The sequence below is a fragment of the Syngnathus typhle genome, linkage group LG22 (assembly GCF_033458585.1).
Source record: "Syngnathus typhle isolate RoL2023-S1 ecotype Sweden linkage group LG22, RoL_Styp_1.0, whole genome shotgun sequence".
NCBI classification, from domain to species: domain Eukaryota; kingdom Metazoa; phylum Chordata; class Actinopteri; order Syngnathiformes; family Syngnathidae; genus Syngnathus; species Syngnathus typhle.
The window spans coordinates 213,103-226,215 of NC_083759.1; the positions used below are offsets into that span (position 1 = coordinate 213,103).

The 13,113-nt window shown below is 56.7% G+C and overlaps 2 protein-coding genes across 5 annotated transcripts; one reads left to right on the forward strand and one right to left on the reverse strand.

Moving 5' to 3' along the window:
* Positions 1-1,990: 1,990 nt before the first annotated feature.
* med23 (mediator complex subunit 23) lies at positions 1,991-9,854 on the reverse strand. Of its 2 annotated transcripts, XM_061269731.1 has the most exons (31): positions 9,654-9,854; positions 9,264-9,295; positions 8,956-9,043; positions 8,764-8,888; positions 8,569-8,680; positions 8,392-8,490; positions 8,211-8,312; positions 8,072-8,141; positions 7,882-7,994; positions 7,718-7,813; positions 7,369-7,386; positions 6,988-7,194; positions 6,776-6,919; positions 6,562-6,704; positions 6,237-6,482; positions 6,015-6,157; positions 5,735-5,909; positions 5,464-5,627; positions 5,237-5,361; positions 4,950-5,155; positions 4,616-4,796; positions 4,344-4,514; positions 4,057-4,273; positions 3,849-3,958; positions 3,624-3,750; positions 3,390-3,555; positions 3,193-3,265; positions 2,914-3,128; positions 2,725-2,845; positions 2,512-2,643; positions 1,991-2,419 (listed from the first exon to the last, which is right to left on the reverse strand). In XM_061269731.1, exons 1-31 carry the CDS (start codon positions 9,702-9,704, stop codon positions 2,201-2,203), a joined length of 4,191 nt encoding a protein of 1,396 aa, XP_061125715.1. In that variant the 5' UTR covers positions 9,705-9,854; the 3' UTR covers positions 1,991-2,200. The 2 variants fall into 2 exon arrangements, with proteins under 2 accessions (XP_061125715.1, XP_061125716.1); XM_061269732.1 differs by lacking the exon at positions 7,369-7,386 and having other exon boundaries at positions 9,654-9,853.
* Positions 9,855-10,219: 365 nt separating this feature from the next.
* Positions 10,220-13,018, forward strand: il20ra (interleukin 20 receptor, alpha). Of its 3 annotated transcripts, none has more exons than XM_061269745.1 (7): positions 10,220-10,469; positions 10,743-10,866; positions 10,912-11,137; positions 11,287-11,462; positions 11,672-11,816; positions 11,902-12,044; positions 12,134-13,018. In XM_061269745.1, exons 2-7 carry the CDS (start codon positions 10,810-10,812, stop codon positions 12,863-12,865), a joined length of 1,479 nt encoding a protein of 492 aa, XP_061125729.1. In that variant the 5' UTR covers positions 10,220-10,469; positions 10,743-10,809; the 3' UTR covers positions 12,866-13,018. The 3 variants fall into 3 exon arrangements, with proteins under 3 accessions (XP_061125729.1, XP_061125728.1, XP_061125727.1); XM_061269743.1 differs by having other exon boundaries at positions 10,224-10,469; positions 10,935-11,137; XM_061269744.1 differs by having other exon boundaries at positions 10,221-10,866.
* The last annotated feature ends 95 nt before the right edge of the window (positions 13,019-13,113 follow it).

The following is a 13,113-nucleotide window of genomic DNA, read 5'->3' on the forward strand; positions in this document are numbered from 1 at the left end:
TTTGGCTTCCAAACATAGCAGAAAAGGTTGCATTTCATTGAAGCACCCAAAACACTATTGGAAGCAAAGTGCAAACAAGAGGTGGAGCACCTTGAAGGGCTTGGCGCCAGCTTGACTGGAATGCACTCGAGCACACGACAGCTGTGGACAGACAGCACGCTGGACGTGGCTCTCTGTCCAGGAAGCTGAGGCCCCACGTCACCACATCCTCCACAGCCAGACGGCCGGCCGGCCGGCCAGCCGGCCGGCCAGCCAGCCAGCCAGCCAGCCAGCCAGCCAGCCAGCCAGCAGCCAGCCAGCCGGCCAGCCAGCCAGCCAGCCAGCCAGCCAGCCAGCCAGCCAGCCCGCCAGCCTTCACAACCACCATGAAGCCCAAAGCAGCGCCACGAATAGCGCGGTGGCACCGGGCCTCGTACCAGCAACACGTGGACTGCGAAGAGGCCGAGCGGCGGCGCCGGGAGGTCCGCTCGGCTTTCTGGGCCCAGCGCTACCGGCCGCTGGACGAGCAACAAGTGGAGGAGGAGGAAGAAGTGGAGGGGAAGAACAAGAAGGAACAGTACAAACATTTGAGAAAGGTTGGTCAACCAAAGCGCTTAGCCATTCTGCTTATTTCATGATCCAATGAACGAGCGCTCGTTTTATTTGGTCATCCTTTTCTGACGTACACGGGCCATTATTGGCTGCTTTTTCGGCCTCTCGGAGTGAACCGTCACATCAAATGTTGAAATTGGACAACTTCGCAAGCACCTACTGCATGGTAGAAAATTGCATTTCATTTGACGTCCACTTTGCAATCCATCTCTGTATTTCCTGTACGAAGGAGGTCAGCAGACAATGGCGTTTCCATTCTGAGTGGAAGCTGAGGAAACAAGCCCCGCTGGGCCATTGTGGTTGTACACAAGCAATATTAGTATTGCAAACAGTCTTTGCAAACGTTTGTCTTGCAGAATGTGGGCAAAGCACTGCGCTCCACCTGGAAGTGCCTCATGCTGGGCCTGTACAATTTGGCTTTGTGCTACTCCACGCCCACCAATGTGGTTGCCACCTTTGTGCCAGACTTCAGCCCAGCAAGGAACAGACCCTAAACAGCTCTTCTCTTCTCTGCATTCAGTCAACCGTGTCATCATCAAAGTCAAAGTCACTCATGCTCATTTCCATGAGACATGAGAAAGGCCATACCTTTCTCCTTAAACGTTAGCCTTAAGCTAGCTGACTTCTAGAAGTAACAACGGTTTGGTTTTAATGTTTACATTTGGGCCCAACCAATGGAGATTCTTTTTTTTCCCCCATAGCTGCCGAAATGGCTCGCTCTGGTTAAATTGAATAGCAACACCGCCCCCCCGCGTATGGAAGAAGTATCGCTTGGCTGTCAGCGCGTGAATATCAGAGAAGCGTGTGTATCTGGCGTGACGTTTGTGTCAAAAATAAAAGCACACATTCGACTATCCATCTCAGAATTGTATGTATACTAAAGAAAAATGCAAAGAAAACAATCCATTTGACTTAGCTTTCCCCGAAGTCCGGCCGGCCGGTGCTCCGAATGCTTCCAAGTGCCATGCACTTTGACATTTCCACACGCGAGGCGACCTCCCGGCCGGGCGGGGCTGCCTCGCTGCCCCCACTGCATCTCCTAGGCCGGCTGGATGGGCGGCGGCCGTAAAGGGCTCCATTTGTTAGGGATTCACGGAAGTTGTCGCCGCCGACAGTATTTCACTTCCTGACCGCCAAAAGCCGAAGTCGTCATGTGCAATTAATGGCATGCAGCGTGAAAATGAAGCAACAAGGACTTTTGCACAGAAGCAGGTAGGCAGTCATCGTGGCGCTCGCTCGCTCTCTCGCGTGCAAAGGGACATTCAACAAGCAGGAGAAACCTGGGTGGCCTGGGTTGCACGGTAGGTAGACGTGACGTGCGTGACGTCAGGTCCGCCGGCCCGCCCACCCGCAGGTGATTGCAGGCAAGTCACTCAACCAATCATTTCATGACAATTCGTTTAGTTAGGCAGGTGGCAAGAAAAGAAGCCTCACATCCTTCAACTTTATTGTCAAACACTACAAAAGCACCAGATCATGATACTATAAAAATAAAGAGCGCTTCTTCTCAGGCTTTGCAGAATTGGCCTACTCCAAATCGGTCTTTCATTGATTGTTGCTTGTCGACTTTGCTTTCTGTGACCGCTCCGGCCGGCCATGGTCGGAGGGGCTACATGGAGGGGTGCGCGTGTTGCGAAGACGGCGAAGCGGTGCTGCCGGCAACGGCCACGGACCCCATCGAGGAGGACAAAGGCTGGGGCGCCGAGTTGACGGCGGCCGGCGCCGACGAGGCGGGCGCCAAAGACGACGGGTCCGTCTTGCTGCTGTGCGTGACGAAGCGAAGACGTAGCTTCATGGCCGGCCTGAGGGTGACGATGATTTTCTCCACCTGCGCATTGACACGGAACCATCAGCGAGGCTCGCTTGCCGTGTTTGACCACAGGCTTTGGACGGACGGACAGATGGTTTTGAGAGAGAGACCTGCTCCTTGACGCTGTCGCCCGTGTACATGTACTTGATGTGGTAGAGGAAGTCGCAGATGGGGTCCATGTAGTTGAGATGCTGGCAGTGTTGGTCCACCACCTGCAGCATCTCGTAGAAGGCCACGCCGATCTGGAAAACACACTCGCCGCCGTTGTGTTTGTGCTTCGCCAATGAAAGCGCAAATGCCAAAAGTGTCAAAGGCAAACAAACCTCCAGCATGCATCGCGTCCTCTCCTGCTGGAAGCGCTGCAGGAAAGGTCCCACCAAGTGATACACATACAGCAGCTGGAACTCTGTCTGGAGCACCGGCTTCAGTGTCTCCGAGAGGAACCTGCACGCACGCACGCAGGCGGCGATGAGATCCTGGCGGGCCAGGCGGTTTCCGGTCGGCCGGCTCACTTGGGAATGAGCGAGAGCTGTCCGATGGACGAGTGGTGCCAGACGGCGTGCGCCAGCGCCAGCACGTAGCTGCAGCCGATCTCACTGTAGCTCTGGTGGCAGGCGGTGAAGTCCAGCAGGGCGAAAGGGTCCCGCGACCAGGCCGTCTCCGACGCCAGCGCCGGCGAGCTCATCACCGTCACGATGCGGTCGTGCAGCACGATCCAGTAGGGTTCCTGGCGGGGGAGAGCTACGCTGGAACCGGCCGGGCAGAACGCGCCAAGGCCCCGAACAACTTACGGGCAAGGCGGTGATGACCAGGCCGATGGCGTTCATCCAGGCTGTGATGTTCTCGCGGGGCACCAGAGGTTGACTGAAACACAAGCATGCGGGTTTCCGACGACCACAACAACAACAACAACAACAACAACAACAACAACAACAACGTTGTATCCCATAGGAGGAGTTCAGGGTAGCGAGGAGGATCCTTTTCTCACCTCTTGAGGACGACGTTGAGGAGCGCGTTGCCCACGTCCTTGCCGGGCACGGCCAGCGCCATCAGCTCCACGCAAGTGACGTGCAGGGCGTGAGCCGCCGGATTGGGGAACTCGTTGAAGCGCCAGTCGCAGTTGGGGAAGGGGCCGGGCGACTTGCCCGCCATGGGTGGGCTACGGCTAAGGAAGCGCAACGGCGGCCCGTCTGGACTTTTCAAAACAAGAGGCCAAGGATATTGTCCACCAGGCGTCCAATCAGCTTGCAGTAGTAGGTGTCGTCGGGCGTCCAAACGTTGTCGTCTCTTTGGTTCATGCCGAACTTCAGGTAGGTCTCGCTCAGGCACCAACCGGGAGTGCGGTTGTCCTGGGCCATTGACAAACGGCAGCTTGCTTATGCTGTCCCCCCCACTCAAAGCGGCCACAAGGGGGCGCCAAATAACAAACCATTTGAAAATGACCCACCTTGAGCGACAACATGATGGCGTGCACCAGCTTCCGCTTGAGGCTGGTTCTGTCCCTCAGGTGGCGCTCGTAGTAGTGCAAGGTGTTGTACAGGTAAGTCACCGGCCGGTCTGCGCACGGCAACAAACAACAGACGAGGTCAGGAGAGCGACCGGCTTGAGGAGAAAAAGAAAAAAAAAGAAAGGCGCTAGGATGTAGAGAAAGGGACCGTGGAACTTGTAGAGGCCGCCCAGGTGGTCCAGTAGGGTCTCCAGCGACTTGGAGACGGGAATGAGCTCCAGGAAGCGGTGGATGACAATGTCAAAGACGGGCAGGAAGCGCAGGCACACGTTGCCAAAGTAGATGGGCATGTACTGGTGCTGCACCGGCATGGGTGGGTTGAGCTGCTCCGCCACGCCCTCAAAGTACAGCTTCTCTGGGTATTTCTGGGGGCACGACAAAAGCATCAGAGCCTCGCTCGGCTCCTTCACTCAGCTAGCGCGCGTGCTCCATTACCTTGTGGTAGCTCATGTGCTTGTTGTGCCAGTCGCTCTGCAGCCAGTGCTCGGGCGCGTTCTCCTTGACAAAGTCGTTGACCCGATTGCGGAAGTCGTCCGACTTGAGCAGCAGCAGCTGGATGATGAAGTAGCACACCTGGGCCTCGTTGCGCTCGTGGCTGCGCATCGCCTGGCGGGCCGACAGGGGCGGGCGTGAGCGGTGGGCGGGCGCCACGGCAACGGGGCGGGCGCCACGACAACGGGGCGGCATGCACGCCGGCGGCCGCTCACCAGACACAGGATGACTCTGTCCAGCGTGACAATGTTGTACTTCCACACCATGTCGTTGAGGATCTCGATGCACTTGTTGAGCTGCGGGCCGCCGGGCGACGTGGAGAACTCGTACACGAGGAAGTCGGCAAAAGTGCGCATGTGGGCCACCAGAGCGCGGGCCCCGATTCGCTCCAGGACGCTGAGCAAAGGGAAAAAAGAAATGTTCATGCTTTGGCTGACTGGATTCTTTTCTCTTTTCTCTTTTCTCTTTTCTCTTTTCTCTTTTCTCTTTTCTCTTTTCTCTTTTCTCTTTTCTCTTTTCTCTTTTCTCTTTTCTCTTCACAGTACTGACTTGTAGCCAATCTGGTTGATGTGGTCAGTCTCCAGCAGCATTTTCCACAGCAGGCAGAGGAAGAAAGGCGGCGAGCCCTGCATGGAGAAGTGCGTGATGATGTCCTCCTCGTTGGTCATGGACTTCCACTTGCGGTACTCCTCCTCCACGTTCTTCTTCAGGTTGAAGCGCGGCTCCTGAGGAACGTTGTTCTGCTTGAAGAAGGCCTGGCGGCAAACAAGCCACGGTCAAAGCGGGCGGGGAAGAAGCAGCACGAGAAGAAGCACCGCTGGGATCCCAGCCCCAACCTGCAGCGGCGCCGGGAAGCAGGACAGGGTGTGCGCGGCCCAGTTATGAGGGGTGAAGTTCATGATGGTCTGGAGGATGTCCTTACACCACGTGCCGTGGATGGAGTCGGAGCCTGTGAAGAAATCTGCGGCAGCCCGCCCGCCCGCGTGCAGCGGCCGCCGGCGTCAAACGACAGGCGGGGACGGACGGACGGAGGGACGGCGCGCCGGGATGTGTGGAGCCATACCGGTGACGTGCGTGGCTCTGGCCAGGGTGAGGATGAGGGCTCGATTCAGCTCCTCCGATTCCACCGACAGAACCGTCTTGGGGTCGCTGAGGAAGCGGGTGAACTGCGGCTGCACCTCCGAGCTGCCCAGCGCCGTGATCAAGCGCAAGGCCGTGCTCTCCACGCTGCCAGAGACAACGGTGGTAACGGCGGTGGTCTGCAGCGAGCGAGCCAGCCAGCCAGCGGCCGGCCGGCCCGCCCTGGCTCGGCCTCGTGACGCCAAAGTGGTTACCAGAGATGCAGCTGGTTCTGGTTGGTCTGCGGCACGGCGGCCAGACTGTGCAGGTGACTGAGCAACTGGACGCGGTAGTGCGGCTGGATGTGGTGCATGCGGTAGCTGAACATCTCCAGCAGAGTGTGAAGGATTCCCCACGCGTGAGACTTGAAGACGTTGGGCAGCAGCTGGCCTGAACACACGCACACAAGTTGGACATTTGAACATGTTGGCGCAGCTGCCGCTTTGCGTCGGGCGGCGGGGCGGGGCGGGGCAGGCCGCCGGCGCCGCCACTCACTGATGAAGCCTTTGATGCCCAACGACTCGATCTCCATGTAGACCAGCAGTCGGCTGTACGTCTCCACCAAGGCGGGCGCCAGGGCGAGGCTGGACTTAGCGTGTGCCAGCTTGATGACCCGCGTGGCGATGCTGTGGATCAGACTGCAAATGGCGGCAGAGTGAAAAGGCAGGCCCCATTTTTTGGCTTTTGACTACCCCCCCCCCCCCCCCCCCCACTCACCTCATCTTGGCGTGCACGGTGACCGAGTCCAGCAGGTTCATGGGCAGCGGCGTGAAGGAGCCCAGCGCCATGCAGTTGGTGCCCGGCAGGTTGATTCTCATGGACTGAGTGCCGTAGATGGTCTCCACCAGGGCGCCCATGGGCACGCTGAAGCAATCCGAGTTGGTGCTGTAGGCGTTGCACAGCAGGGCGATCTTGTAGTCGGACATGCCCAGAGACTTGTTGCGCAAGGACTGCTGCAGGAACCTGCCGGAAGAAGACGCCGGCCGGTCGGCTTACTCAAAGTCGCGCCGCGCCGCCCTGCGCCGCCTTTCATTTTGCTTACTCGTGGTGCAGTTTGAGCGAGTGCGGGATGGGAATCTGCAGGTTGGAGTCGCCTTGCGCCTTGCGGTTGAGGTGGATCCAGATGCAGGTCATGGCAAAGGCGTGGGTGCACTGGGGCTTGTTAATGTCCGGAACGGGAATGCACTGGGGAAACAGAGGCGGAAGGGAAATAAGCCACCGGCCGGAGGGATCCAGCGCTTCCCCGTCTGTCGCACCTCCTTTTCGGGATACAGCAGGTCAAAGAGCTTCATGACGGGAAGGAAGTCGCCCAAGGCGTTCTTCTGGATGCTTCCCGATATGAACTGCAGCAGGACCCACATCAGGTGGTCCCTCCCTTTGATAAGACCCCTTCCTGCAAGCTGCAGGAGACAGCAAGTACAGCAAGCGTGAACTTTGCAGGAGAGAAACATAAAGAACAAGCCCTGACCTTCTGGTGCAGCGAGAGCACCATGTGCGGGAAGCTGGCGAACTGGAAGAGGACGAAGAAGATGAGCTGCGACGACAGGTGCTGCCACAGCAGCTGGCTGGTGCCGCCCGCGTCGGCGTCAAAGTGCTCCTCTGTCTCCGAGCGCTCCATGGCGTACACCACCAGGTCCACCAGCTGCTCCTCCAGCACGGGACAGCGCTGCTTTTGCTTCCCAGCGGAACAGACAGACAGACAGACAAGTCATCGACAGGAAGGACGGACCGAGACCACGGCGTGGCGTAGTGAGCCCGTTTGATCTGCCCCATAGCCCAAGAAAAAAAACTAATCCGGACGGGCCGCGTTCACCAACAATTAGAAGGAGGAGGAGCAAGGAGGACATACCTGGGCAATGTTCAGAGTCTTAGCGAGACGAGCGCAGGAGAGAAACAGAAAGAGGGAGGAAATCAAAGAAAAGAGGGAGACAAGAGAAAGAGAAGAGTGGTGACTCACGAGCAAAGAGATTGCTTGGTGCCCTGCCCCCCCCCAAAAAAAGCATGCGGGTGGGGGAAACGTAGCAGCGGTGCAATGCGGGTGGAACCTTTGTTGGCACAGCAGCGTTTCCCAAACAAAATGACTATTCCGACATTTTTAGTACCGTTTTTCATTTGCGGGAAAGAAAAAGCCAGGAAAGCAAGACACACCAGGCCTCGGTTGCGCTGCCAGGAAATCCCAGCGGGTGCGGGTGGGCTACCTGTTTGCTGAGTCCCAACATGTTGCACACCATTTCTCTAGAATAGGGCTGCTCCAGCACGTAGCGCAGCAGGCCCGTCTGCGGCTCAAACAGGTCCTGCGCACACGCAAAAGTGAGCGCCGGCCGCCTTGCCATCGGGCGGGCGGGCGCGCTCGCGCTCCTACCTTATCGAAGGGCAGCATGCCTTTGAGCGGGAAGCGCAGCGTGCTGGGGTCCAGCTTCCAGGAATTGCAGATGGCGCCACTGTTGTTCACCACCGGCAACAGGCTACAACGACCTGGCGGGCGAGCGGGCGGGCGGCGACATTAGCCAGGCTGAGCGAGCTGCGGTTCAAGCTGGCCTTCCTTTCCTTACCGCAGATGGAGTTGATTCTGGCGGTGGGCCGGAAACTGTCCACAAAATCGGATACGCAGCTGCCGAGAAGCTGCGGGCGCAGGCGTGCGTTCAGAGGAACAGAAAGGGAAAAGGCGGAAAAAGCTACGGCCGTCCTCACCCAGTGCGACAGCTGTCCCTCCGGATACAGTTTGCGGATCTCCGTGATGGCAAAGTAGGCGGGCAGGAGGCAGGCGTTCCTGTCCAAGATGTACTCCACCACCTGGAAGGCACCACAAAGCGCACGCTTACTTGAAGCCCCAAAGGCAGGCACGCACGCACGCACGCACGCACGCACCTACCTCCCTGGCCGTCAGCAACTGGCGCACGATGGCCGAGCTGACGGTGATGGGAACGGTCTGGATTTTATCCAGCACGGCTTTCAGCAGGTCTCGAACGCCCTGGAACGTTCCGGCGGGTTTTCAAAGGCAGCTTGAAAAGCAAACCAAAAGACCCAATGAAGAAAGAACAACGAGAACCTTGTAGTCTACCCCGCCGATGATTTTTCGGACGAGTCCGAAGGTCAGCGCCCACAGTTGAGTCCTTTCCCACTCCAAGTTGTCGGAGCTGATCAGAGCAGTGCACACCATCCTGACGCACAAAACGCAGAGTGTTTAAAAAAAAAAAAAAAAAAAGGGGGCGGGCCATCCAAATGGTCGCTTCGCTCGTACTACCTGGGCGGCAAGAGGTTCGTCTCGACGGCCATGGCCAGACAGTCATAGAGGAAGGAGATTCTTTTGGGACTGTGCTGGCCGTGCGTGAATCGCACGATCCACTGCACGCACTGCTCGTGAGACTCCTGCGGGAAGACCGGAAGCCGAGTGATTCCGACCGGTCCGAGGTCACGTTGGCGTGGCTGTGCAAACCTGAGGCAGCGTTCCCCAATATTGGCGAAAGGCCCCGAGACAGCTGTCCAACTTTGTCCTCTCGTCCTCTGGACTGTCCATGCACATCCTGACAACACAGTCACAGTGTTTTGAGCCTGCGTACATTGGGGATGGGCAACAACAGTGTAGTATGTCCATGAGGAAAATAATTCTGTATATTAACAGCCATATTTAAAATGGCATTCTTCTTCTACATCTGGTTGGGGAGTGCCAATCCCCCCAGCACTGATGAAACATGGCGGCCCAACCACCTCCATTACCCGAACCCACGACAAGCCCAACATTACCCAGCAAAGGCCTCCTCCACCATCTCCGTTTTCTGCAGAAAAGAAAAAAGACCCCAAAAATCAGACAAGTCTTACACAAAACGTGATCATGCTCATCATTTACTAATGTAACGAATGTACTCATGGTTTTGAGCTAAAACACCATGGAAATGATTGGACACACACAACAATAGTAAGGTACAACTAAATCACTTTAAATGAGATTATATTGAGTAGAGTGCAAAAACACCCACAAAGGTTACTTTGTGTCATATTGTGTTGAAAGAAAAGTGGTGTTGTTTAGCATGGTTAAGCGAGAAGCTGCTGCGGCTGCGGCTGCGGCTGCGAGCCGTCTCGTCACCCACCGGTGCCGAGCAAACACACGGAAGGATGCTCCATGAGCAATATTACCACAACGTCCTCAAAGATGCTCTGGAGCTGCGTCTCCATCGTTAGCGCCATGTTTTCCGCAGAAAGCGCCTCTTTTTCTTGCGAACGCTCACATTAATCCGCCCGCTCAATCGCTAACAAAAACGCCCGGCTGCCTGGCTGGCTGGCTGGCTGGATGCGAGCGAGCGAGCGAGGACCGAGTGCAACAGTCAAAATGCTCCGGAGTCACACTACGTACTGGACGTATAGAGTTCCGGCCTCTGTGGGCCAATTGTTTCCAATATAGTAAACTTTACTAAGTAAAGGGTTGAAATCGATACTTGTATACATACTTGCGTTTGAGAGGAGTGCTTGTTTCCATTTGGCGACAGTCTGTGTGTCTAATTGCAAATGCGTTGCGTTTGATTACTTTTGCTTTGTATTGACTATTTTAACCGCATTGCCCAATGTCATCAAGACCCACTCACAATTCGATCTAAATCAATACACAGTCGTATTAAATAGGCTTTAAGGGTGTATTAAGGGTGTTTTTCTTTCCGTAATTGGAATCATTTCCACTTGCATATCCACACACAGGTGAGCTCAACAGGTGAGATCACATTCCTCAGGTTCCATGCTTCTGTATCTCTCTCTCTCTCGCTCGCTCTCTCTCTCCCTTTTTGAAGACATCATAGTCCTCGCTTGTCATTTGCCTTTTGGCTGTCGTCGTGACGTGACTACATGTTTCCCAATGTGTCGGAATTTGGCGGCGGGATCAGCGTCTACCTGGAGGGCCCATTTCGCCCATGAGAGCTGTTTTATTCCTTGTGATTTTCGGGGCTCTGGACTCCTCGACAGGTAGGTAGGTAGGTAGGTAGGTGTGCGGCTGGCTGGCTGGCTGGCTTCGTGTATCCGTCCCGTCTGCTTTGTGGCTCTTTTGAAGCAGGGCTGGGCCGGGGACGATGGGGGGGCCGAAGGGAATCAATCAGTGTGTGGGGCTAAAAAATGTCTATTTATTTTTTTCTTCCAAAACATAACGGAGCATTTTACAATGAGTCCTTTGGGGAATAAGTAGAAAACTAGGAGTGTGCGAGCGCTCAGTGGAATGGTGTTCCCCCGTAACCACCGCAGGCTCATCCTGTCCGCCGAGCCCCGTCAACGTCACCTTCTCCTCGCTGAACCTGAAGAACGTGCTTGAATGGCTCCCCGGAAAGCAAACTCCGGAGGGCACCCGCTACACCGCGCAGTTGGCCTTGTAAGCGGCCTTTCTCTATACTCTACATTTGTATTTTGCCGTCAGCGTGAGCTCTCCTCCTCCCTCAGCTACGGTGACAGCGTGGGAGCGAGCCAGCCGCTGAACTGGAGGCCCGTGCCACGGTGCAAGGAAACGGAGAGGACCCGGTGCGATCTGAGTAACCAGACGTGGGACCTCGAGCAGTTGTACTACGGGCGGGTGCGCGCCGCCGGCGGCACCGCCTTTTCTGAGTGGGTCGTGACACCCAAGCGCTTCAAGCCCAAGGCTGACAGTGAGTCCAGCGACACACGCTGCGAGTTGAGATGCAAACGCTCCCCGCCGCCACAGGGGAGGGATTAAGAAGAAAGGAATTGGATTTTGTTTTTTTTCCCCAAACTCAAATTGCCTAATCCTAATACACGGGTGTCTTTCCCCCAATAGCATGCTTTGGGCCACCTCAGATCTCGGTGGAAGTGAAGGAGGACGTGGCCATCGTGTACCTGTCGGGTCCAATGAGGTATCAGCCGGATGAGCGCGGGCCGCCCATTTCCATGGCGCAACTTTATCCGCAGATGACTTACAACCTGTCGGTTCACGATCGCCGTCGAGAGCGAGTGGTGAGTGAGTGAGTGAGTGAGTGAGTGAGTGAGTGAGTGAGTGAGTGAGTGAGTGGGTGAGTGGGTGAGTGGGTTGGGTGAGTGAGCGAGCGGCGCTGTCCAAAACGGCCCGTCGCAGTTTCAGGTTGGTTTTGCGGCCCAGCCCGCATGCGGCCTATGTAAAGGCCAGCCAGCGACAAACACCAGCGCCTCCCGTTGCTACTCGACAGAGCCATTTTGCAGTCCCATCCAGCCCGTACAAATACAGACTGATGGATTTTGAGACGGAATACTGCTTCTCGGCCAAGGCCCGATTCCTCGCGTGGCCTTTCCACTGCCAGTGGTCCGAGAGGCGCTGCATCACCACGGGTGAAGGTTAGCTTCTTTTGCTGTCGCCCAAATCCCACCACGGTGATGTGACGTGACGCAACGCGACCCGACCCGACTCTTCTTTGCCCAGATCCGGTCAGTGGGCAGGCGGGGCTGGCGGCTGTGGCCATCGTGGTCCCATCGCTGTGCATCTGCGCCTCTCTGGTGCTGGGCTACCTTCTCTATCACTACCTGACGGGCGACGGACACAAACTGCCCCGTAGCCTGCTAATGGTAATAACCAGGCTGGGCTACGTGTCGTGGGCGACGCGCTGCCTATCTAGCTTCTCACGCTCCCATCCGTCCGTCCCTTTGCTTTTCAGGGCGTGGCTTCTTTGCACCTTCAACCCAACCTTGCGACCTTGCTGCCGGACCCCGTGGGCGCCTTGACGAGCCAGCGTAGCTCCGAGGATGACGCAGAGAGCAACAAGGCGCCCGACTATGTACGTGGCGGCCAGCGTCCGCTGCCGCCCCCGCCCGAAGAGCGTTGCGGTGACTCTTCGAGCTACGGTGTGGTCGGGCCGGCTGCGATGGATGGCGGCAAATCGAGCGGCGCCCGCCCTGAAGAGTTGGGCCTTAAAAATGCCCCTTCTCAGTGCTATGTGCCGCAAGTGCAAAGCAGACTTGCTCTGGATAATGCCACCCAAACTCAGGCGGACTTTGCAACCAAGTATTTGTCAAATACACTTCCCGACGGCCTGAAAATGGCCCCGACGGAGGTCACCGGGGACTCTTACCGGAGGCCCAAAGAAGATAGGGAGAGGCCGTCGCCCGCCTTCACCTCCCGCGGTGACCCCTGGAACCTACTCGCGGACAACGCCAACTGGGCGGAGCGAGACGAGGAAGGGGGACCGCTTTGCGTCCAACGGGACCCTGAAAAGAGGGAGCCGGTGCTGCGGCTGGAGATGACGTCGGGTCGAGGGGAGGTCGCCGAGGCCGATCTGAGGTCAGAGAAGCCGTTTGTCAGGTATCCGTGGTGGGAGGAGGCGGAGCCGCTGTGCTGGGAAGTAGAGGACATGGTGAGAAACTGGGACCTGGTCATCTCCGACAAGTAGTCCTGCCCGAGCTACTGCCTGTTCTTCGGAAGTGGATGTTCCGCCAAGATCTTTTCACGCAACTGGAGCACTGCACTTGTAACAGAAGCCTTACTTTATTTTTTCTGCCTTATTTGTCTTATTTCTAAGAATAAAAGCAGTTTGGATAACGGATGAATGTTTGACATTTACGACGTGCATGAGTTTTTCGCACATATATGAATTTGGCGACAGACAGACAGACAGCACATCACTGGGCGGGTGGGTCA

Excerpts from the sequence above, each read along its gene's own strand:
- med23 (XM_061269731.1), bottom strand. The coding sequence starts at position 9,704 with ATGGCGCTAACGATGGAGACGCAGCTCCAGAGCATCTTTGAGGACGTT. Across the intron at positions 5,628-5,734 it reads CAGAACCAGCTGCATCTCTG|CGTGGAGAGCACGGCCTTGC; the intron begins GTAACCACTTTG and ends TGTCTCTGGCAG. Across the intron at positions 4,274-4,343 it reads AGCACATGAGCTACCACAAG|AAATACCCAGAGAAGCTGTA; the intron begins GTAATGGAGCAC and ends TCGTGCCCCCAG.
- il20ra (XM_061269743.1), top strand. The coding sequence starts at position 10,418 with ATGAGAGCTGTTTTATTCCTTGTGATTTTCGGGGCTCTGGACTCCTCG. Across the intron at positions 10,470-10,742 it reads GGCTCTGGACTCCTCGACAG|GCTCATCCTGTCCGCCGAGC; the intron begins GTAGGTAGGTAG and ends TAACCACCGCAG. Across the intron at positions 11,138-11,286 it reads CTTCAAGCCCAAGGCTGACA|CATGCTTTGGGCCACCTCAG; the intron begins GTGAGTCCAGCG and ends TTCCCCCAATAG.